At 30.9% G+C, this 25,018-nt stretch overlaps 1 protein-coding gene and 2 long non-coding RNA genes across 3 annotated transcripts; all 3 read right to left on the minus strand.

Moving 5' to 3' along the window:
* Positions 1 to 359: 359 nt before the first annotated feature.
* LOC145310468 (uncharacterized) lies at positions 360 to 2,513 on the minus strand. Its single transcript, XM_080150418.1, has 4 exons — positions 2,458 to 2,513; positions 1,730 to 1,899; positions 1,364 to 1,440; positions 360 to 1,013 (listed from the first exon to the last, which is right to left on the minus strand). The coding sequence occupies exons 3-4, from the start codon at positions 1,436 to 1,438 to the stop codon at positions 360 to 362; spliced, it is 729 nt and encodes a 242-aa protein (XP_080006544.1). The 5' UTR covers positions 1,439 to 1,440; positions 1,730 to 1,899; positions 2,458 to 2,513.
* Positions 2,514 to 3,301: 788 nt separating this feature from the next.
* On the minus strand, positions 3,302 to 5,885 carry LOC145310467 (uncharacterized). The gene is made up of 3 exons (XR_013876557.1): positions 5,730 to 5,885; positions 4,508 to 4,578; positions 3,302 to 4,211 (listed from the first exon to the last, which is right to left on the minus strand). It is a non-coding gene; the product is annotated as an uncharacterized LOC145310467 (long non-coding RNA).
* A 16,205-nt stretch (positions 5,886 to 22,090) lies between these two features.
* LOC145310463 (uncharacterized) lies at positions 22,091 to 23,087 on the minus strand. The gene is made up of 3 exons (XR_013876555.1): positions 23,030 to 23,087; positions 22,694 to 22,825; positions 22,091 to 22,238 (listed from the first exon to the last, which is right to left on the minus strand). It is a non-coding gene; the product is annotated as an uncharacterized LOC145310463 (long non-coding RNA).
* Positions 23,088 to 25,018: the final 1,931 nt, after the last annotated feature.

The following is a 25,018-nucleotide window of genomic DNA, read 5'->3' on the forward strand; positions in this document are numbered from 1 at the left end:
TTTGATATGTTTGGTTATTCATCCTCCTTCTTTTAGATTTTGAACTAGAAGAACACTGATCTATATTTGATTGGTCAGTAGCTTTTTTTTTACTGTTATCACCAGTATTTATCTCTTTTCTCTTTTTCTCTTTGACTATCTGATTCTTATACACCTGACAATCATAAAACTATATTTCACATATTTTTAAAAAGGCATTTATTTGTTAAATAAGATAAAACAATGGTGGAAAGATAATAAAGAAGAGAGCAAGGTTAAGAGATATTTCAAACTAAAATTTAGAAAATTTTCAAAAAAATAAAAATGGTGCCTTAAATCCGGCTAAGCAAATCTATGGTTTTTATGGACAAAATAATGTATTATATGAAATATGAGCATTCCTGTTTAAACAGCCAGTTCTGTGGGCTTTGAAATTCCAATGGATTTTCCCTCCACTTCTTATGTTCCTCAATACAAGACTTCAATTTATCCTCTTCAACATCTTCTATTTCAAGGATCTCCTTCACTCCTTTCTCATACTTATTAAATTCTGAATATTTATTGTTGCCTCTGGTTTTTTTTCCTTTTTCGACTATTTGTTGGATACAATCACCTGATTGAAAGCTGTTCAATATAAACATTTCTATATTTGATTTTATTGCTTCATTGACAAGCTCATGATGTAAACATTCTTCAAGAAGTGTATCCAAAATCTGAGCATCTTGCTTTTCCCTTCCCTTGTTTCCTAACACAGTCGGTTTCTTGGGTGTTACAAAATGATTTGGAATAGCTATAACCTTACAGCCAGGATCAAAATAATAATCAGCTACTTTCTGTTTTATCTCTTCAATCTTATCTTTAACTAATATTCTTTGTTCTTCTCCTGCAGCGCCCTGAAAGTTTATACTCATTTCACCATATTCTTCAGCTAAATTTGATGATTGAGAATCTTCTGTTGATAAAGGGAATACTCCAAACTGAAATCCACAAGTACACTCGGTAGAAGGAATTGTAGACTCCATCTCAACTTCATTCTAAATATTTTCTGTGTTAATCTTAAACATTAAGGTAACTTTCCAAATCTTAATTTCTCACGGGGAGGGGAAGTGGGGAGAATTTCAAGAATTTATAAATTTCTGAAGTGGTTTTTGGCTTTTGCAAGAAAGCTGCAGAAAAATGGCCACAGATTTTCACTAAATTTGAATGTTTCTGAATGGGGTTGCTAAATAATTGATACTTATACTTCATGATATCTACTAAAATTTTTGGAATATTATAGTAGTCTTTCATTTTTTGGATTTTTTTTTTAAAGTCGCAAAATATCTTTGTATAAATAAAGTCTAATACAAGAAATTTCATCACCATAAAAATACAGAATACATGCCTTTTTAGAATCATTACCAGGACCTGCACAACCTGTGTTTTCATCCATTTTAGTTCCCCTGCCTAATTCCTCCATTTCTAAATAATTATTTTAGGATTATATGAAAAAAAAAGCATTTGATCTTTCGTGTAATCTTCAATAAAACTATTTAATTGATTTTTAAAAATCTTTTTTTGCTCTGGCAAACTATGTTTTTTTAAAAATATTTCTTAAACTTTTTCTAAATTGACTTGCTTTCCCTCATAATAGATATAGTTCTTTCCAAGAAGTATAAGAAGCTTTCCTCTAAAGTAGAGTTAAATTACAGCTTATAGAGTTTCTGACAGACATAAATAATTTCTCTTGTGATACTGTAGAATGACTCACCTTAACCCTGTAAATAGCTATCTCATTGCAAACATGTTTATTCTTGGAAGGATTGGAAGTCGTATTAACAGCACTCCCAGCTGTTGTTGTGGTAGCCAGTGAAGCTTGAGTATATGTACTTCTAGTTTCTATACTTGTTGTACTGTCACCAGTTTTGTCAACAGAACTGCCTAAAATCAAAGAGTTTTACTACAATATTTTTATCCAATTATGTAAAGTAGTTGTTCTTGTCTTGTTGTCTATGAAAAGTATTTTTGTGTTATATTATGATCAGGTTTATATTTCATGATAGAGATAAAAAATATAATTATACACAAAGGATAAAGTAATTGTTATGAGCAAAGCTACTCATTACCTCCAAAACAAAAGTACATAATAATCATTCATTTTTTATTCATTCATTACAGGGGGGATCTAACAGGAAAAGGCAATGACCCATAAATTGATGTACATCTTAAATGATGATACACAAATTACCCTTTCTGTTGTAGAAGTAACAGGATATCTGTGTGTCTGTCTGTCTCTGTCTATTTTGGGGTAGGGTTAATTTTTCCAATTGAAATCGCCCCTAGAAACAAATCACCCCCAAATATTTTTACTAAAAGTGAAACAGGAGGGTACACTTACCTCAAGTGTCCCTAGAGGCCCCTTTGGGCGTATATATAGTAAAAGAGAAACAGATATATATAAGTTATAGAATAGTTGCGCTCCTAATAGTTTTATTTTACCTCTTACTTATACAGATAAGTTCAAGGCCAAGGAGCAAAGCTTCTCTGTAACTAAACAATAAATATATCCATTAAAAAATATATGTAGCTTGCTCTAAACACTGTATAGTTGTTTCTGTTTGTTTGTTACTTCAAGTCAGGTTGGGTTAGGTTATATTGGGCTCTATGTAGCCTTGCAAAAATATACTTCAATTTTTACTTAGAAATATAATTTATATTTGCATACAATAATTTTTTATTGGTAAGAAAATAAAAATGAAATGATAGAGGAAGGGACATAATTTAAGAAGCTGCACTATTACGAAAATGTATAATTTCACAACTTACCTAACAACAGAAGATAACACTAAGGCCAAGTTATTCTAAGGAGCAAAGCTTCTCTATAAATAAAATTAAAAATATGTCCATTAAAACCAATTTTTTAAGAGTCTTGATTCTATGACTTTTCCTATATGATTTGTTGTCAGATTTAGAAATTCAAAGGTAAATAAAAGTTGTAAAATTATTCAAACAGCTAATTTAGAGAAAGAACAGACATAACCTAGTTATGGAATAGCTGCGCTACGTATGAAAATGAATGATTTTACTGCTTACCTAACAACAAAAGATAAGATCAGGGAATCAAGGACAAGTTATTTTAAGGAGCAAAGTTTCTCTATAACTATATAAAAATATGTCCATTAACCCTTAACAGTCGGGGGGGGGGGGGCGTTGAACGCCCCCCCCCCTCCGGTTTTTTCTATCTCATTTTATGTGTGTGAAAAATAAAGAGCCCAAACTGCGTGACTTTTAAAGTATGGGTATGACACATAACTGAGAGTTGGAATTTTTTAAATATCTCCATCCTTGTGGGCACAGGATGCCAGCAAACCTGGCAGGGTCATCCAGGTAAAGAGCAAAAATATTTTTTTTTTACTAAAACAAAGCATTTTATCATACCAAACTACTAAAATATCCTCTAGTAGTACATCCTCATATGAAATACAGGTGTTCAAGTTACTTTCAGGTTCCAGGTATGATCCTGCAGGTCTTGATCCTCCAGGTCTTTAGAAATCTTTAAAAGGCTCCTGTGGCCGCAATTTTTGACTTAGAGACTTCAAATTTTAAACTTAAGCTTTACTTACATGTCTACGTTATGTATAAAAATTTCTTAAAGATCCGCCGCCGTTTTCCCGCCGACCGCCTACTGCGGCGGCTGGCAGCTGCCAAGTACATCTGCGGCCGCTGAAATTTATAATTTAACATTTCTAATGTAAAATTTACATAAAGACAAACATTTTCTGGAAAAAAATTGTTCTTCTAGCTTCAAAAATAAGAAAATTACAGCCGTTTGAAATTTTTAAGTAAAAAAGACCTAAAAACAAAGGTTGTTAAATAAAAGGGTGAAGGAAGCGAAAATTGACTTAGACTTATAAAAGGTCGGAAATTCATTATCAAACAAGGGACTTGCACGAAAAAATTTAGCCCTCTAGCTTTAATAGGATAATAAAGGGTTAATACTATATAAATCTAAGCTTCTTTATTTTTGTATGAGCCTTGATTTTATGACTTGTCCTATATGGTTTGTTGTCAGATTTAGAAATTGTGAGGTCATTAAAAGTTTTTAAATAAGTAAAGCAGCTATTTAGAGGAAAGAAAGGGCAAAACTTTGCTATAGAGTAGCTGTGCTAAAAATTTTAACACTTACCAAAACACTGCACAGAAGATAACACAAAGGCCAGAGTTATTCTTAAGGAGAAAAAGCTTCTCTACAACTAAATTAATTAAGTCAATCAATATCTATACATATATATGTGTCCCTAACAATGGATCTTTTCTATTGTTTTACTTTAAAACTAATGTAAGCTTAAATATCAGTAAATTATCAATAATTCAAAGTTTGGCAATATCTGTCTGTCTGTTTGTCTGTCCTAAACTTAAGATGTCGGTAACCGCTGAACTGATTAGGACATAGCTATTTGTCCTGCTAGAAAAAGTTATTTGTAGGAGTGGACAGTCATAACTAGTTATAGAGTAGCTGCACTACTTATGAAAATATTGTATCACTTACCTAACTTTACTTAACTATGGATGTCAACAACAAGGCTACAGTTATTCCAGAGGAGCAAAGCTTCTCTACAACTAAAATAAATATATGCAATACAAGCAATATTTCTTTAATTTATATCTATAATTAGGATTGGTCTGTCTGGCTGTATGTCATTGACTGTTAGCTCTTTTCCTTGATTAAAACAGGTTAGAATTGTCCTATCGATTGAAAACTTGTCATTGTGATTCATTTAGTAAGCGTAGCAACTCTGTTATCGTTACAAGAATGTCTGTACGTCCATTTTAACATGCTGATTTTTAACTATTTTAACAAAAACAAGGATGACAACATCCATAAAAGCGAAGCTCTGAAATGGAAGGACAAACGAACATTAACACTTGTAGATTGTCAGGACTGAATTAACAGAATATTAATGCAGCAGTACAAACAATACTTTAAGAAAATTTGTTGCAAAACTGCATAAATAGATGATACTGTTTGAGGACATACATACATTTTTGGGACTTGTTTATAGAGATGCTTCGCTTATAACATTGTACCTTGTTGTAATAGGAATCAGTTTTCAAAAAATCAGAAGAATCGGATAATTTTAAAATACAAAAATTTGTTGTCAAAAAAGTTAAAAATCGACAAGTTTAAAATGGACGTACGGACATTCTGGTATTGTTTTAGAGTTGCTACGCTTTCTACTTTGTACCTAACTACTATAGAAATCATCATGCAAAGTTTGGAATCAATAGGACAATTCTAACCTGTTTAAGTTAACGAAAAGAGCTAACTCTCTATGACGGACGGACGGACGGACCAACCCTAATTATAGAAAAGCTTCGCTTTTAAAAATTATGTGATAAAATCACTCGATTGATCTGATTTTTGGAATACTGAGTACTAAGTACTCAAAGTACAATGTTATAAGTGTTAATGTTCGTTTGTCCACCCGTTTAAAAGCCTGGCTTTAGGGGTGTTGTCATCCTTGTTTTTATATACGTTTTTGTTTTCAGAGTTAAATTGTAATAAGAAGATAAATAAATATATATGTATAGTGTCTGCACAAATATTCAGAATAAGGTATTTAGAAAAACAGACAGATATAACTGAGATACAGAGTAGCAGCGCTATTTATAAAAATTTGTGGTTTTATTACAGATTACAGACTTTGAGACCAACTTATGCCTAAGAAGCGAATCTTCTCCTTAAATAAAAATAATAACGTCTGTATTACCTAAACTTTATGTATCTTATTAAAATGGAATAATACACAGCGATGTTGTTGAAAAGAGACTATCCAAGGAAAAACACACAGCTCAATTTGTAGGAATATATTTCGATTAAATCACATTAATCCTTGTCAACCTGCACAAAATTAACCATATTTCATATTTTTATAGTAGAATCAGATACATATTTTAAAAAAATTAGGTTATTTTAAAGTAAAGAAACAACAATATAATGAAAAAGTGCTCGAAAATACAAAGCAAAAGTTAAATGTAATATAATGAATATGGTTATTAAGAGATATAAGTTTTCCAGAATTGTAATGTAGGGAGTAGATTTGAAATCTGCAACAAATTTTAAGGATTTTTTATAAAATTCGTTTTTTGTATAATTCTTTATCTAAAGGCGGAAATACAAATTAAGTTAATTAATTTTGGCATCTGTGATTGGTGGATTTAAAAAATCTGCGCTCTGATTGGATGTCGTACATCATTCAACCAATTAGAGCGCAGGTAGTTTAAAATCCACCTATCCTATTGGTCAAAATTAATTAACTTAAAATGTATTTTCGCTTTTAGATAAAGAATTTTACAAAAAACGAATTTTATAAAAAATCCTTAAAATTTGATGCAGATTTCAAATCTACTCCCTACATTAAAATTCCGGAAAACTTATATCTCTTAATGGTTATCCCTTCTTTATCATGGTTCTTTACTGTACAAAGGTTTGTTTAAGACTTATTAAAATGAAAAGTGGAGAGAAATCTCTCCTATCCCCCCCCCCCTTTCTTCAAATGCCACTTAAGAAGTTGGTGGTACATATACAATCATATAGATAGCAGCGCTAATATTTAAAGAAAGAGGGAAAGGGGTCAACTGAATTTGAGTTTCCGTTTGTGTACAGTTTCCTCATCCTATTTCAAACTTCCAATATGAAAAATTAAAATTTTGATTTTTTTAAGTTTGAAGCTTTTTTAGCTAGTAGTAAATATTGAGATAGGATGAGGAAACTGTGTACACAATCGGAAACTTAAATTCAGTTGACCGGGAAAAGGTAATTTAGAAAAGGGACAGACATGGGGAATGTATCTAAACATGCAATATAGATAAGCCGAGTCCTTGAAAGCAAAGCTTCTCTATAACTAAATCAATAAACAAATGAATTGATAAAAATTTTAACTTATATGTATATGTGTACGTAACATATCTTCCTCATTTGTTTTTACTTTTTAAAAGCGAAGTTTTCTATAATTAGGGTAGGTCCGTCCGTACGTCCGTCTGTCCGTCCGTAACGGATAGTTTTTTTCATTAATTTAGGCATGTTAGAATTGTCCTATCGATTTCAAATTTTGCATGGTGATTCCTTTAGTAGTTAGATACGATTTTGAAAGCGTAGCAACTCTATAATCATTACTAAAATGTCCGTACGTCCATTTTAAACTTGTTGATTTTTTTACTTTTTTAACAACAATTTTTTATGTGAACTAATCATCTGATTGATCTTATTTTTGGTATATTGATTCCTGAAACAACAAAGTATAATGTTATGAGCGAAGCAACTCTATAATCAAGTCCTAAAAATGTAAGTATGTCCATAAACATTATCCCGAATCAAGCAGTTTTTTCCAACAAATTTACTTACAATTTTGCTTTGACCCTTATACATTTATATTATGATAATTCAGTTCTGACACTATACAAGTGTTAATGTCCGTTTGTCATACCGTTTCAGTGCTTCGCTTTTATGGATGTTGTCATAAGCTGTGATAATTATAATAAAGATGACAACATTCATAAAAGAAGAGCTATGAAACGGTAGGACAAACAAATATTAACAATGTACTTTGTTGATATGCTTTCTAAATCGTACCTAACCACTAGAGAATTCAAAATTTTAAGAGTTTGAAATCAATAGGAAAATTCTAACATGCCTAAATTAACAAAAAGAGCTAACCGTTTTGGACAGACTGACGGACGAACCGAACCTAATTATAGAACAGCTTCGCTTCAAAAAAATATATATTTTAACACTTACCTAACTTCATAGATAAGACCAAGACCAAGTTCTGATCAAGAGCAAATCTTCTATGTATAACTAAATTGATAAACACATTTATTAATAATTTAATAAGTATATACCAGTATCCGCGTCTTAAAGGTTGCTAGTAAAGTATATTTAGAAAGAAAAAAGAAAAATAGTTACAAACCTCCTCTGAAACTATAAGAAGCTTCACTAAAAAAAGAGAACCACATAAGTTTACTACAATAGACAGACAGTTCCTAATACTAGTTAAAAATCCGCTGGATTAATGTGAAATAATATCTAAATATTTGCTTTGCAGAATTTTCCTATGTTTATTTTTTAACTTTCTAACAACAAAATTTTATGTGATATAATTATCTAATTGGTCTGAACTTTGAATAACAGATTCCAATTTTATGCGACTTTTATACATTTTTATATTCTGCTAATTCAGTTCTGACACTCTACAAGTGTTAATAGTGTCGGTCCATACATCCGTCTGTCCGTAACGGATAGCTCTTTTTGTTTATTTAGACATGTTATAATTCTCCTATCGAATTCAAACTTTACATGATGATTCTACAGGAGTTAGGTACGAATTAGAAAGCGAAGCAACTCTATAATCGTTACCAGAAAGTCCGTTCTTCCATTTTAAACATGTTTCTTTTTAACTTTTCAACAACAAAGGGATAGTTCCACGAAGTGTATTTAAAGAGTTAAGGTACTTAGAGTAGTGAACTTTTGTATGTCTCAATAGAATATATGAAACTCATTTTTTGAGGATTATCCCTGGTCGAATCTTTTAATTTTAATCAATAACTCTATGTTATGCATTACTACGTTTTTTAAAATAGAAAAAACTTACAGTTTATTATATTTTTTTTTAAATGCACTTCGTGCAACTATCCCTTTTTATGTCATAAAATTATCCGATTGGTCTGATTCTCGGAATACCGATTCCTGTGACAACAAAGTAGATTGTTATAAGCGAAACATCTCTATAATCAAGAACTAAAAATGTAAGTATGTCCTTAAACAATATCCTGTATTTAAGCAGTTTTTCAACAGATTTACTTACAATTCTTTTTATTCAGTTCTGACACTCTACAAGTGTTAATGTTCGTTTGTCATTCCGTTTCAGAGCTTCGATTGTTATGGATGTTTTCATCCTTGTTACATATGAATTGTTTTACAATTTTTTTTAAAAAAACTGTCTTATGTAATTGACTTTTAGGACTTTTGAAATGGTGATAAATACGAGGATTATGCACCATGTAATATGGGTATAAGACAATTGACAACAAATTTATAAAAATCTCAATTATGATAAACATATTTAACCCTTCTGAAATTATTAGTAGAAAAGTTTGGACATTGCTAGTTTGTACCAAATAATCGTTAATTTAGGCATGTTAGAATTGTCCAATCGGTTTTAAACTTGATTTCTATAACAGTTAGGTACGAATAAGAAAGCATAGCAACTCTATAATTTTCACCAGAAAGTCTATTTAAAACATACCGAATTTGAACTTTTTGTATGATATGATAGGCGTGATACTCAAAATACACTTTTTCGAATTTAATTTTTCTGCTGAACTAAAAAGTTACTTTAGGTGCCTTGAAATACATGTACAAAGTTTTATCTCAATATGTCTACTGGCTAGCTAACGCCAGTGCTCTATAAAATTTACAAAAACAAGATTGGGGACTTCTATGCAATTTTATTGTTTGTTTGTTAATTTGAGTGACCAACATTTCAACCACTAATTGTAATCTATAGAAGAGTAATTTTGTGTATCATCATTGGGGATGTAATTGTACATAAATCCATCACCCATTGTCTTATCCCTTTAGATCCATACTCATTATAAGTGCAAAAAATTGGACTTTTTGAACCGGGAATCGACGTTCAAAGCACGGTTGGATAGCTCAGACTATAACACACACACACCCACACACTAAATATTAGGGAAAATTGGAACTTTTTAAACAGAGTTTTGACTTTCAAAATACGGTTGGATATTTTAGATAATAAGTCAATGGTAGTTTCTAAAATGGTTTAAAAAGCACACTTAATCTACACTTTTTTACACGTTTTTTTTACATATAAGCTGACAATTTGATTTATGTAAATAATAATTTTATCCTTGTTAAAAGCGAAGCTTTTCTATAATTAGGGTTGGTCCGTTGGTTTGTCTGTCCAAAACGGTTAGCTTTTTTCGTTAATTTGGTAAGGTTAGAATTGTCTGTCGTTTTCAAACTTTGCATGATGATTCATATAATAGTAAGGTACGATTTAGAAATCGTAGCAACTCTATAATCGTTATATAGTTGTCCGTACGTCAATTTATAATATATTGATTTTTAACTTTTTTGATAACAATATTTCATATTATGACAACTAAGTACAATATTATAAGCTAAGCATCTCAAAAAGCAAGTCCTAAAAATGTAAGTATGTCTATAACAGTATCCTGCATTTAAGTATTTTTGCAACAAATTTACTTAAAATTTTGTTTATTTGCTTGTTTTTATGGATGTTGTCATCCTTGTTTAATTAGTTACAAGGATGATAACATCCATAAAGGCGAAGCTCTAAGACGGTAGGACAAACGAACATTAACACCTATGGAGTGTCAGAAATTAATAATAAGAAAATAAATGAATAAAAGTTGAAAAAAATGCAAGAATATTTGTTGAAAAACTGCTTAAATACAGGATATTATTTAAGGACAAACTTACATTTTAGGGAATTGATTATAGAGATTCTTCGCTTTTAACATTGTACTTTGTTGAGCTAGTATTGAATCAGTATTCCAAAATTCAGGTCATACAAATTGTTGTTAAAATAGTTAAAAATTAATATTTTTAAATGGACTTACTGACATTTAGGTAACGATTATAGAGTTGCTACAGGAACCAAATTGCAAAGTTTGAAATCAATAGGACAATTCTAACATGCCTAAATTAACGAAAACCTCTATCCGTTCCAGATGTACGAACAGACCCTAATTATAGAAAATTGCGTTGTCGAGCACAGAACTCCCCCCCCCCCCTCATTATTTTAGAAAAGGGGGTTGTCGTTTTTTCGTTTGATTGTGTTATACTTAAGATTAGTTTAGGTTAGGTTTTATTGAGTACAAGGTATTCCCGCGGGATTAGGGCACCGCAGAAAAAAAAAATACACCGATTAATATTTAATGTTTTTCAAAAATAAAGGGGGTGTTGGTTCGTTCAATTCTCTATAGGCATTCTGAGGGAAAGCACCAAGTTGGTGTCCTAATTATCATCACTTTTGCACTATATTATTCTTGTTTTACATCATAAAATCTGACAACTATAATTTCTAGTAATACTTTTCATTACTTTAAATTAATTTAATTACTTTAAATTAATTTAATTACTTTAAATTAATTTAATTACTTTAAATACTTTAATACTTTAAGTACTTTTAATGCGACTCCAATTATTGTAACGTGTAGTTTCAACGTAATATTATGTCTTTTTTATATTTTATTACAAAGATAATAAAATGGTATTGGTAATACATAAAATCATTATTCCTATGTAAATTAGTTTTTTATTTGATTTTAAATTTTTTTTGTTATTAAATTTGACTTAGTAATGGAGCACTTCTTTTAGGGATATTAAGTGATAAAAACAATGACAAATAAATCATAGTACATTCCAATTGATGATACACAAAATTACCCCTGTTGAAGATAACAACAAGTCCTCGAAGTTGTTACACCAAAGAATAAGAAAACGTTATTATAAAATGTTGGGGACTAGTTTAATAAACAGCCTATAATTCCCTCCCTCAATGAATTTCTTACAGATCATTTTCAGATTTGCAATCATTTACATTTTATTAATGCATAAGTTGAAACAAAATTGTTAGTAACTTTGTTGCAAAACTTCTTACATACATGATTAAAGACATTTTTAGGACATGATTATATAGATACTTTGCTTATAACATTGTATCTTGTTGTAATAGGAATCAAATGAATAGGATGATTTTAACATACAAAAGTTTGTTATCAGCTTGTTTTAAATGGACGAACAGACTTTCTGGTAACGATTTAATAGAGTTGCTGCACTTTCTAATAAGTTTTACCTTACTTTTATATTAATCAGCATGCACAGTTTAAAATCGATAGGACAATACTAACCTGCTTAAAATAACGAAAACAGCTAATTATTACGGATGAATGGACGGATGGTCCTTAATTATAGAACATTTGAGAAATAAATAAATTATATATTTATTGTGTATATCTAGCATTGCGGTGCTATTTTAACGTTCTTGGTGATGGACGAATATTAGCATAGACCAGGGTTCGATATACAGGGTGCGCCACATAAATCCGGACTTTTTTTAAACGGCCATAGCACCAAAACTACTTGACCAATCAAGACGTTTGACCACACTATAAAAAGCTTGGGTAGTTATCTTTATGCCCATAAAAATTTTTAGACGATGGAGGACGTGTTCTCCAAGCTGGCAGCGCTTATGTTTAACATGGCAGAATCAAAACGCGCTGATAGTTTACCCTGGATTCTTGACTAGGGCCCACTAAATCTGACCTCAGCCCATCTGTAGGTGAGGTAGAGTTATACAACTTGCTGGGGATACTGTTAGATACATAAGTAAGACACTAAAAAAGACTAGAGCTCTCTATCTGAAATAACTTGGCCGTAGTACTCCATCAAAGTGAAACGTGGCAGATTTTGAGAGGTCAAAAACGTCAAAAATCGTGAAAATTCGTGAAAATTTCTCGGTTCTCGACTACATGGGCCCATTTGTAACCTTAAAACTCGTTTTAGACTATGTGTTGCGATGATAACCCTAGCTTAATCTTCATGCCATTTCCAAAAAGGTATTGCACGTTGTTCTAGCTTAATTGTGGCCCAAATGAGAGCCGCCGTGTCGAAGGGTAGCTTGAAAGATGGGTGAATTTGGATCCTGCAGTTACTCACGTCCCTAAGGAGATATGGCCTCCCAGCAGCCCTGATCTTAATCCAATTGACTTTTGGGCCTGGAGCGCCATTAAAGCATGAACCAATAGACGCGCCCATACCACAAAGACCTCCCTCATTGCCACTATGAAGGAGAACTTCGCCAGCTTGGACAGGGACATGGTGACCAGGGTCTGGGAGCGGTTCAGGGGGCGGGTAGAGGCGGTGATTGAGGCTGGCGGCGATTTTATTGAATAATCTAATAGTCATATAGCTAGTTTGCTTCCCAGTTTTTAAAATTCAATAAAATCTTTGGAATTGACGATTTTATGTTCATTTTTTTAAAAATAAGAAAAAGTCCGGATTTATGTGGCGCACCCTGTACATAAATAAATTTAGATAAGGTATGTGCGTGGCTTTTCTACCTATTTAGCCTGTTCCTACTAAATATATAATAAATCATGTCATTTAAATCTTGTTATTTGTACCACAATTTTAAGGGAAGGATTTAGGCTACACCACATCAGCACACTTTGAGATGTGGCCCCATAGTAAATAATACTTTGATGGGATAATTATGTAATATTGTCCTTTCTATCAATAGACGTTAGTAAAATCTATACAAGTATTATTTGGCAATTTACGTAATTTATTTTTTAATCACTTGTAAAATTCTATTGTCACAAAAAAAGAAGAATACAACCTGCGTAAGTAGTTGCATATACGCATTAGACACATGTACTATGTAGATTTTACAAATAAATCAGTAAAGCCTTTTCAATCTCTTTATTATCTTAATTAGTGGTGAAATTTGTATATTTGTTAAACTCAATAAATTCTAGCACTAACAATATGCCTTACTGGGCAAAAAAATCATCATTTTAAAATCCTGAAATATCGTTTAAATTTACTTTTAATTTATTAAGAAAACTTATGTTATAAAAAAAGAATATTTATTATATTATATACTTTTTCTTCAGCAAACAAATATGAAAACATGCATAAAAGCGAAACCTAACAAATAGAAAAAGATGTGAACATGAACAAATATAATATTTTAACACTTTTGATAATATAAAAAGTTAAATAAAGTTACAGTATCACATTTGTCAATGTTTAAGGGATGCTTTTTTTGAAACATTGAGCCTAATCTTCCTAAGATTCACCAGGCAATTAATTACATATTTTTATGAATTAAAACTATCACATGCAAAGTTTCAAATCGATAGGGTGATTCTAACATGCGTAAATTAACAAACAGCAATTTCATTTCCGGACAGTCATTTTTAAAGAAAGACATACAGACGGATAGACAAGCCAACTCTAAATAGAAAAGCCTTGCTATACAAAGAAGTAAAAATATGTATAAATACATTTCTCTGTATATTATTAGAATTTTTATGACATGTTTGAATATCAATAAATCCCTTTTTATTTTTAAATCTACGTTTTCAAAGAAAAAAGACATCATTGTATGTATTTAAAAAATAGAAATTTAATCTTTTAAAAAACTAGCGGCTACGCCCGAAGAGGCCTCTAGTGGCACTTCAAATGTTTGGTTTTTTGGTTCAAGTCTCTATGATACCTATTTATGTTGCGTTGAAGTCTCTAGCGTAAAATAAACGATTTCTCCTGGGAGGGTGGTGGTACCCTCCCCCAAAATAGTTATAAAACTTCTCGGGACCTATGAGAAACTACCTTGTTAAGGAGAGCCCGATCGGTTCAGCGGTTAGAGAGATCCTTCGGTACACATAGAAAAACAGACATCCTGTTACTTTATTATAAGGATGTAATGTTCAAAGTAAGTTATATAAAAAGCCGACGATAAAATCACGATTCCCTGAAAAAGTTTTAGTCAGTCGGACATTTAAAATATATATTAGCTTCGCTACTAAGTAGGGATGTAAAGACAATAGCCGATTATTTGATGTACTGTACATCCCCAATGATTATGCACAAAAATACACCTTCTGCAGATTACAATTAGTTGTTGAAATGTTTTGATACCTACTTAAATAACACAGCCAATCAAAATTCAATAAAAGTCCCCAAGGTTGGTAATCCAATGAATAAGAAAACGTGATTCTATACTTTGGTTACTAGTTTAATAAAACAGCCCCATATTCCCTCCCTCCATGTCTACTTCTCTAATGCTGACTGCAGATTCAAAGTAAAGTAAATCTGATTGATGGTAAACTATCACAAGAGTTTGATTGAACAGTTAGATTAATATTATAAAGGGTTAATAAAATCTAAAGTAAAGGGTCGACTTTACCCCACCCTCTCCTTCAAGGGGGAGGGTTAGGGCTAGCTCTCTTGAGAGGGTGAAGGCATTTTCCTTAGATATATAATGTTCTTATTCCTGGACCTATAAAAAGCTTCTATATTTAGAAGAATTATCTCTGTTTAATGGCGAGTGAGTTACTTTATATAGACATCCTGTTACTTTTACATACGGATTTACAATTGGTTTAATATCAAAAGGTTGTGTGATGTTTTAGTACAAAAAATCTGAGATATTAAGGGGTATGACTATGAATATAAATTGATATACATCTATAATGACGATAAACAAAATTACCCCATCTGTAGATAAAAATTATTGTTTGAAAAGGTTTGACACTGACAGTTTGGGAAGCATCCAATCAAAAATCAATAAAAGTACCCCTTGAGTTTTTGAGTCAACGAATAAAAATAACTTTATTATTGTAACTTTGGGTACAAGTGTAATTTACAGTCCAATGTCCTCTTCCTTCCTAATAAAAAAAATAAGGCGGTAAGTTTGGACACCACCAGTTTAAATAAACCAATCAATTAAGCCAACGTATTAGAGATAGTTATCAAATTTTGGGCACAAGTAAAAGTACAACAGAACAGAATCTAATAAGAAACAATAAAGAATTCATTTTTTCACTAAAATACCCTGTACATATAAATAGACATGCACAATGAGCTATAAAAATTGGAAAGAATTTTAATGAATATAATAGATTTGAAATCTGCATAAAATTTTAAGGATTTTTTATAAAATTCGTTTTTTATATAATTCATTATTTAAAAGCGCAAATCCAATTTAAGTTAATAAATTTTGACCAATAGGATAGGTGGATTGGAAACTACCTGCGCTCTAATTGGTTGAATGATGTACGTCACTTAAGCTTCTCCAATCAGGTCGCAGATAGTTTTCAATCCACCAATCACAGATGTCAAAATTATTTAACTTAATTTGTATTTGCGCTTATAGATAAAGAATTATACAAAAAACGAATTTTATAAAAATTCCTTAAAATTTTATGCAGATTTCAAATATATTATATTCATTAAAATTCTTTCCAATTTTTATAGCTTAATGCACAATGTTGCTGAAATGAAAACAGACTTATTACCAGGTGTATAAAGTGATAAGACAATGGGCAGTTAAATTGATGTATATATTGAGGGATATGTGATGATGGTTGAAAAGTTTGGACACTACTAGTGTGGACCAATCTAAATTCATGAAAAGTACCCAAAGATTATAGGTCAACCAATAAAGTAACGTGGTTGCAAAACTAGTGCAATTTACAGTCCAATGTCCACTCCCTCCCTATATATCTTTTAAGAAATTCAGTAAAGAATTTCAGGAAATAAATATTTAATAAACTTATATTTTTGGACATCATATCAGAGTTAAGATCTTTAGAATAACTCTTCAATAATTCTTTTATAAGCTTATTATTGTTCTTAGGCAGGTTTTAAAAATTAATTAAGGACAAAAAATAGGTATGATATCTCACTAAAAGATATTTTGACAAAATGAACCTTCCTCTAACCCAATAATGTAATCCATTAAAATGCAACACTTATACATATATTATTTGGTTAGGTCCTTACGTCATTACTTTCATCCGTAAGGGATAATTCTTATCGTTAATTTATGCATGTTAGAATTTTCCTATTGATTTTAAACTTGTTTGTCAAATTTCTCGGCAAAATTCTAGACATGACGGACAACTTAATAGACAGACTGACGGACAAATAAACAGACAGACTGACGGGAAGCGTTAGAAAGTGTTTTGTGTGACGTCATAAAAAAACGTCTATTATCCATCTCTAAAAAATTCAAATTCAATGATTTAAAAAATTAACTTTCTTTGAAAATTACCATTCGGCCAAAGAAAATCCCATATAAAAAATTTAAGTTTTTGTGGTGTTTAAAGGTAATTAAACAACAAAAACTTTACAACCTTTTGAATATATTTCAATTTAAATTTTGGAAAATAATAAATTGAAGTTGAAGATTTAGTCGGGCAAAGAATAGTTATTTCTCGCATCATATTATAAACAGCTTTCCGCGGATATAGAATGTACAATTATAAGATTAAAACCAGTTTTTTAGCCCCGAGATGCCGAAGGCACGGGCTAATAAAACTGGTTTTAATCTTATGATTGTACATTTCTATATTCGTAGAAAACTAGATGTAATACGATGCTCGACATAGTTTTATCGTATGGATGAGAACGGGTTCCTATCCACCGGATTCGAATGAATACGAAAAATACTTTTTGAGCTATTTTTGAATATTTTGAATTAGCACCCTTCTTGCCTAATACTGCATTGTTTAATGGCAACTTTTAGAGTTAGTGTAGAGCCGGGGGGGGGGGGGGGGGGGGGGTTGGAGAAATTAATTAGGTGCAGGGATCCCAGGACTAGGACAATAGATGGTAAATTGATTACCCCTCGGATTATTATAAGATTCAGTCTTTATATAGCTTATAGGAAATGACAGTAGATTAATTTTACTTAAATTGTCCCGTCCCTTTATTCCCTGATAAATTTGTTTATATTGTGGAATTTTTTTCCAGTATAACTTCGAAAACGATTGATATCCGCTGGATTAGAACCGGTTCTATACTGAAAAATCATGTATAACATCGTATTACAGAGAATTTTCCATGAATGTTAGAATAAAAATCATAAAATTAATCCTTTTTTCATCTCTGGTCTGCGGCTCTTAGGGGCCAACAAAACTTGTTTAAATCTTATAAATTTTCATTTCAGAAAACTGTCTATAATACGATCTGATAAGTTTCTAAAATGTAGATATATTTATGTGTGTTCATGAAGGCAGAGAGAGAGGACATGGAGCTGTTTTATTACACTAGTCCCCAAAGTTTTGTAATAACATTTTCTTATTCGTTGACTTAACAAATTTGGAACTTTAGTAGATTATGATCTGTTAGTTCATTTGGTTGAGTGTTAAAACGTTTCAACCATTGTAATCTACAGAACATGTAACATTAGAGATGTACATCAAGTTATTGGCCATTGTCTTATCTCTTTAGGTACCTGCATTAAAGGGTTCAATAGTAGCAAAGCTTTTATATACATTGAATTGTCCGTCTGTTAGGAATGGGGAAAACGTGAATTTCATGTCTGCTGTTCAAGTTAGATGATTAATTTTTTATGCAATGATTTGCTGTATTATTCATAATCCTCCAGAATATATAATTAGTCCCTCTGTCTGTCTGTTGGTCATGCTGCGTAAGTGTACAAAATTTATAATTTCTATACATTTATTATTTTACTTCTGAACATCAGCTCTAAAACTCTCGTTTATCAAACCATGATTTTTTGTTTTTCAAAAGCATAGCTATCTTAGAACTCGCATGTGTACTTGCAACGGACAGATTAGCAAGTTGTGTGTGAGATACAGGGCCGGGGTTTCTGCAACTGAATCATCTTTTAAAAACTACAATATTTACCTTATAAATTGGAGAATTTAAAAACCATGATTGCATGTTTGGGATTTCTCTTGATTGGAGAATTCCACAAATACAAAAATCGGATAATAGTTTATTAGTTAAGTTGTCATCATGCTAATGTACTTTGCAAACCATTTGCAAACAAAATAAATTATAGAGTAGTGGAAGTCATAAATAAAGGAAAAAATATTTGAAACTATTTTTACCCTAATATGCATATTTTAAAATACATTATCATTAAAAAATTACAGTATATAAAATTTTTCCTGAATATATTTATTATCTTAAAGAATACTACACTTTTTGTTAATTCTTATTGATTTGAAATATTGTTCCACTTCTTTAGTTGTATGTTCTTCCTCTGTCAATAGGTTTGTGTTTTCTTTAGTTATGTATTCATGTAGGTTTTCATCATCAATTAGATTTAGAGCTTCTTTAGTTGTATGTTCCTCCTCCATCAATAGGTTTGTGTTCTCTTTAATTATGTATTCTTGTAGATTATCATCCTCTACCAGATTTAAAGCTTCTTTAGTTGTATGTTCTTCCTCTTTCAATAGGTTTGTGTTCTCTTTAGTTATGTATTCATGTAGATTATCTTCCTCTATTAGATTTAGAGCTTCTTTAGGTCGAACAAATGTTTCTAAATCTAAATTACTATCATGAACAACTATGGCAAACTTGGGTTGAGATAACACAATTCTATCTCTACAATAATGATCATACTCATTTCTTTTCTTCTTACTCCACTCAACTCTAATAATGGTCTCATCATCATAATACTTTAGTGAATACTTATCTCCCCAAACTGCAAATTTATGTTCATGATCAATATTTTCATCAGTAAATACAATAATATTCTTTATTTCACTGAAATCTTCATAATCTGGGATATAATGAATATTGATATAATTGATATGTCTTGGCTTGTTTACCAGACCTTTTAACTCATGAAACTTTGCGTTGAAGTAACTCCAAGATATATCAGCATACTTTCTAGAAATGTTTCTTCTTACATCTTCATATAGTTCTTTGTCTTTTAATTCAATTTTCTCCTCTACTTGTTCCTTTCTTTCTCTTTCAGGTAAACTAAGAAACTCCTTTGTATTTGCCTCTCTGATAATATCTTTAGAAATTCTTGAATATGTTAGGATCAACATACTCTCATCCTGGTCTAATAATTTGTACTTCTCTAATATTGCCATAGTTAAGGCACATATATCATGTTTATATTTGTTATGATAGTGATGACATTCAAGAGCTTTTCCATCAAAATAAATAAATTCATGTAGGTTTTTATCTTCAATTGCTCCAGAAATATTTGTTCAAAATGACAATGATGCAAAATAATAATTGCAAAGGACATTGTTCTATATATCATATTCCTCAAGTTTTGATCAGTGATATAGGTAGGAATAAAACATATGATAATATTTCTTGCTTGAGCACCCTGGAATTCCTCTATACTTGATACCAATAATCCTTCAGGTTTTTGTATGTATTCTTTAATATCTCTGACAACTGATGTAGTTGAGGAAAAGTGTTTGTTTAACAATTCAAATATTGAGTATCATCTTTTTTTGATAATACAACAACACTTTCTTTGGGTTTATGTATGAAATATTTGTTTACAGCAGCAACAGCTAATAATCTATAAGCAATGCCATAAACATTTATGTAGTAAAAACTATGATTACCCATGACATTAGTATCAGGAGAACAACCTGATCTAACCTGATCTAAAGCTTTAGCTATCTGAATAATTTGTTGAGAATTTCTCATATTTTTAGTGAGATTAACATGTACAGCTTTATGGTTCACTCTCATCTTTTCTATCCAACTTGCCTTCTCTTCTATAGATTCCTTGACTACTTTTAAGTTGACACAAATTGTTTCTATTGAGTCAGGAAAAACAATTTCTCCAATTATCATTTCATCTATGAATAAATGGTCACAGTGATTATCTCTCAAAAATCTGTTTAAAGCATAAATTACATAAGTTTGTTCAGGGTAAATCCCTAAATCTTTAATAGAAATAACTTTGATATTAGAATAAAATTCAAAATCTACTACAGCTATAATGTCCATAGCAGAAGATTCAGCTATTTGATAATATTTATTGTATGTATGTGTAAGTGCTGTTAAATCAATATAAAATAATTGATCTTTACTATTATCTCTTGCACATTTTTTAGCTCTTTCCTTTACTACATAAGTTTTACCAGTACCATAGTCACCATCTATGATAAGGCATTTAGCTGGTGAGTGTACTGCTTGCAGCTGTTCATTGTTGAGCATGTATACAGCCTTTTTGTCATCTACAAGGTCTATCAGTTCTTTTTGTTCATTGGTTAACATGGAATCAGGTATAAAACTCTCTCCTGATATTCCATCAGCTTTTCCAGTGAATGCCTTCTCTGCTGCTTTACTAATTGTCAATGGATCAGATATTAATTGGGTAAATCTACCTGAATCTTTTATTGAAATGTGATATATCAGTTCAGCAACAAGATTTTCATATACTGTCTGATCATGATTATCAAATTTAACAAGTTTGTGCTCAGTTATCCATTTCAACCAATGTGCTACATCATCAACATCTTGTAGAATAAATTGCTGACAGTTGACACAGGGAATTGTGGTTTCTTCATTAATAGTCAAATAAGGAACACACGCAGCCCTGACAAACACCCAATCTTTAGAAAGCATACCTCCAAACAATTTTTGCATGAAAGAAAAGTGTTGTTTTGTTTGATCTGCAGCATTTTTTAATAGTTTAAGTTTGTCACCACAATTTTTGGGTCCAAGTTTTACCTCTATGTTTATAATAGTGCTGTGTTCTGGAAAAATGATTAGAGAATCCCATTCTGTTTTTGTTTCTTGTAGACTATAGATAAAGTATTGATAGGTGTAAAATTTCAGAAGATTGCTTCTAGAAATCTTGTACAAGAATGTTTGGTTTTTCTTATTGCCTACATGCTCTTTAAGTACCTGTATTTTTAAATGTTTTATATTTCTATACATATTCATTCAGTAATAATTATCTACAAATCTAATTTATAGCATATTGCAAAAAATTCGAGGAAATATTAATAAAAAGGTAAATGCTATTAATCCCCATCCTAGAGTTAACTTGCATTATCTATAAAACATTCCTTTTTAAACAGCCAGCTCTTTGGATCTTTTAATTCAATTGTGGTTTCTTTCCATTCTAAATGTTCCTCTATGCAGAGATCTAGTTTTTCCCTAGGAATATCTTCAATGTCCAACAACTTCTTTATTCTCATTTCATGCTCATTAAAATCTGCTGTTGGATCCTTTCCTCTGGCGTCTTTTCCCTTCTTAACTAGTTGTTGAATACAATCCCCTGACTGGAAGTTATTCATTATGAATGATTCCATTTTTAAGTTTCTTGCTGCATTGACAAGCTCATGGTGTAATTGTTCTTCAAGATTTTTATCCCTAATCTGATCATCTTGCTTCTCCCTGCCCTTGTTACCTAACACAGTTGGTTTCTTGGGTGTTACAAAATGATTTGGTATAGCTATAACCTTACACTCAGGGTCATAATAATAATCAGCTACTTTCTGTTTTATCTCTTCTATCTTTTCCTTAGCTATAATTCTCTGATTTTCTCCTGCAGGGCCATGAAAGTTTATACTTAAGTTACTAAATTCTTTAGTCAAATTCAAGGTTTGAGAATCTTGTGAAGACAGGGGATTTACCCCAAATTGAAGTCCACAAGTGCAAGAAGAATTTGTTGATGGGCCAGCTCCTTCCATTTCTACAACTAAAATATTCATAAGTGGAATAAAGATTTAATTTTCAAAATTCTTGGAAATCTACATTCCTCCGTAAATTTAAAGGCACTTGTCTATGCAAAATTATAAAGCCTAAACTCAAGGACTGATTGGAAAATTTACAGGTTTTTTGCAAATATAACAAAACCCCTTTCCCCTTACTTACTGATTTAAATATAAAGTAAATACTCAGAAATTGAATGACAATTTACAGGATTTATGCAAGTTCAACAAAACCCTTCCCCCCCCCCCTTACTATTATTAGAGAAGAAATAAAGATTATATCATCAAAATTATCTTGGAAATCTACATTTCACTTTGACTCAATAGGCACCTTTTTTATTAAAAAATTTAATCGTATTAAGGTAATTGATAATCATTACTGATATAAAATAGAGAAATATTTTTAAATTTTTGTAGATTTAGACAAAATTATATTATATACCTGCAAATACACAACTTATTTTATTTCAACCATCAAGGACATCATTGATTATCTTTGTATAATTTAGATTAGACCACTTTGTTACCACTTACTCACTTTGTACTTGTAAATGTTAACTTCATGCATTGATACCTAAACAAATATTAATTTTTTTGTGATAAATTAAATATTGCAATTTCTCTAGTACAAACTTTTAACTTTTATACATGAACTGTGTTAAAATAGACAAAACAATAACCTTTGGTTCACAGGTAATTTCATAAAAACAATAAATTTAATGACTGGTGATAAAAGTTTGAAAATATATAACTATTTTGATATAAACAATCTATTTACCTTCATGGAAGACATTTTTCTAGCAAAATAGCACTTCATATAATTTCCACATTTGAACCCTGAAATAATAAAAAAATTCAGAGTGTGTTTTTATGCTCTTTCAGGTTTAAATTGTTGCAATTGTTAAAAGAACGCATCCCAACACATCTCTGACAGCAAGTGAGCACTAATCTATTTATTCTAAAGATACAGATCGTATTATATATCTAGAATACATCTGAATGATAGAACATACCTCTTTTTTTGTTATTTGTATGACATAAAAAATAGATATTTTGAAATTTGTGCACGTCTAGGTACAAAGATTTGTGTATAGTATAATCTAGATTACACGTTATTAATTATTACCTGTATAAAATAAAATCCCAACTAACAGGTGCTTTGATGAAACAATTAAATTTAGATCGTTTTTTTGTCAAACTTTGGTTGAAACTGGTTCTAGGAAGCAGTATAAAGTTGGAAATAAAAGAAGTGGGTTTAATGGGGTTCTTGTATTTAATTGTTTTCCAGAATCCCGGCTTATATCTCTAATTTCTTATATAATTTAGTATCTCAACCCTAAAAAAAGAAAGAATATTTCATATCTTAACATAAAAATTAGGCCACAAACAATAGATTTGAGGAGGGGGGGAGGATGAAATTACAACCCCCCCCCTCCCTATCTTTTTTATTGCAATGAGCCATTCGAGATCCAATTCCTTAACAAAGACTTGCTGTCAAATTATCATTAAGAAGTACTTAATATGGAAGGACACATTATATTTAAATCAAATTTGATTATATGATATAAAATATTGTAAATAGCCAAAAATGATGAAAATAGACACACAGACTTTCTGGTGATAATTATTTAGTTGGTATGCTTTCTAGATTATTCTATACTGTTACAAAAATCACCATTAAAATGTTTAAATACTATTCATGCTTAAATTAATAATAACAGCTATACAGAAGGACGTGTTGACAGACCAACCTTAAATATAGAAAAGCTTTGCTTTAAAAATTTATTTAGTTTTGTATACCTTCATATGGATATCTTGATTCTAAGACGAAATGGTTAACAAAACTCATGATTCAATCTGAAATTAGTATATTTCATAAATTTCAATAAAAACAAGAATGACAACATTCTTTTTAAAAAAGCTAGGGTTTTTCCACAAAAATCTATTACTGAACAAGGATGTTAAAATCTATCATTAGCAAAGCTCAAAATTATGAATGGATATTTTAAAATTACTATAAAGCAGTGTCATACAATAAACATTAAGCTTGGTAAAATAGGGAAATCATAATACCTTTAAAATAACACAACCTTATTATCATGAAAACTTGAAAATCTAGGAATCAATCTAGCACCACAATTAATAGACAAATCTTAATGAAACTTGATGGAAATATGTAGAACATGAGCATATTCAACCCAGGGAGTAAGGGAGAGGACAATGGATCGAATATTCAATCTTTAGGAGTCTCAGACTTTGGGTACTGGCTTAAAGGGAATGTGCAAGAATTTAGCAGTTTCTGACTGAGTTTGTGTACTTGCGCAAGAAATGCCGCTACTTACTGTGTTAGTTTTGAATATGTATAGTTTTGCAGACAGAGAGTGGTTTAAATATAAATACACGGCCCCCATGTTCACATCACTTGCCCCCAAATCTCTTTTCTCTTTATCTTTCATCTGGAGAGTTCCATGGAGATTTTTCTAGTAATTAATTACAGAATGGTTATGTCAGTTTGTAATACTGGTAATCTAATTTTCAAATGATTGCTTTTTTCTTGGAACTTTTTTCTTAGTCTATGGTTTTCTAGATTTAATAAACTAATTTCCTAATTTAATCACTTTACAATTTCCACCAAATTTTCTGGATTATTCTGGATTTCATGGCCTTTCTTCAAAAACTCTTAAATTGAACTAATTGCCCATTGTCCCCTCCCATACTCCCTGTATTCAACCCCTCATAATTTCAGCCTTCAATCCTGAATAGGAAT

This window comes from Acartia tonsa, unplaced genomic scaffold (genome assembly GCF_053477335.1).
Source record: "Acartia tonsa isolate MP-2025a unplaced genomic scaffold, ASM5347733v1 sca1, whole genome shotgun sequence".
NCBI classification, from domain to species: Eukaryota; Metazoa; Arthropoda; class Copepoda; order Calanoida; family Acartiidae; genus Acartia; species Acartia tonsa.

Coding starts and splice junctions, on each gene's coding strand:
- LOC145310468 (XM_080150418.1), bottom strand. CDS start 1,438: ATGGAGGAATTAGGCAGGGGAACTAAAATGGATGAAAACACAGGTTGT. Junction 1,014..1,363: donor CTGGTAATGATTCTAAAAAG/GCATGTATTCTG, acceptor GAAAATATTTAG/AATGAAGTTGAGATGGAGTC.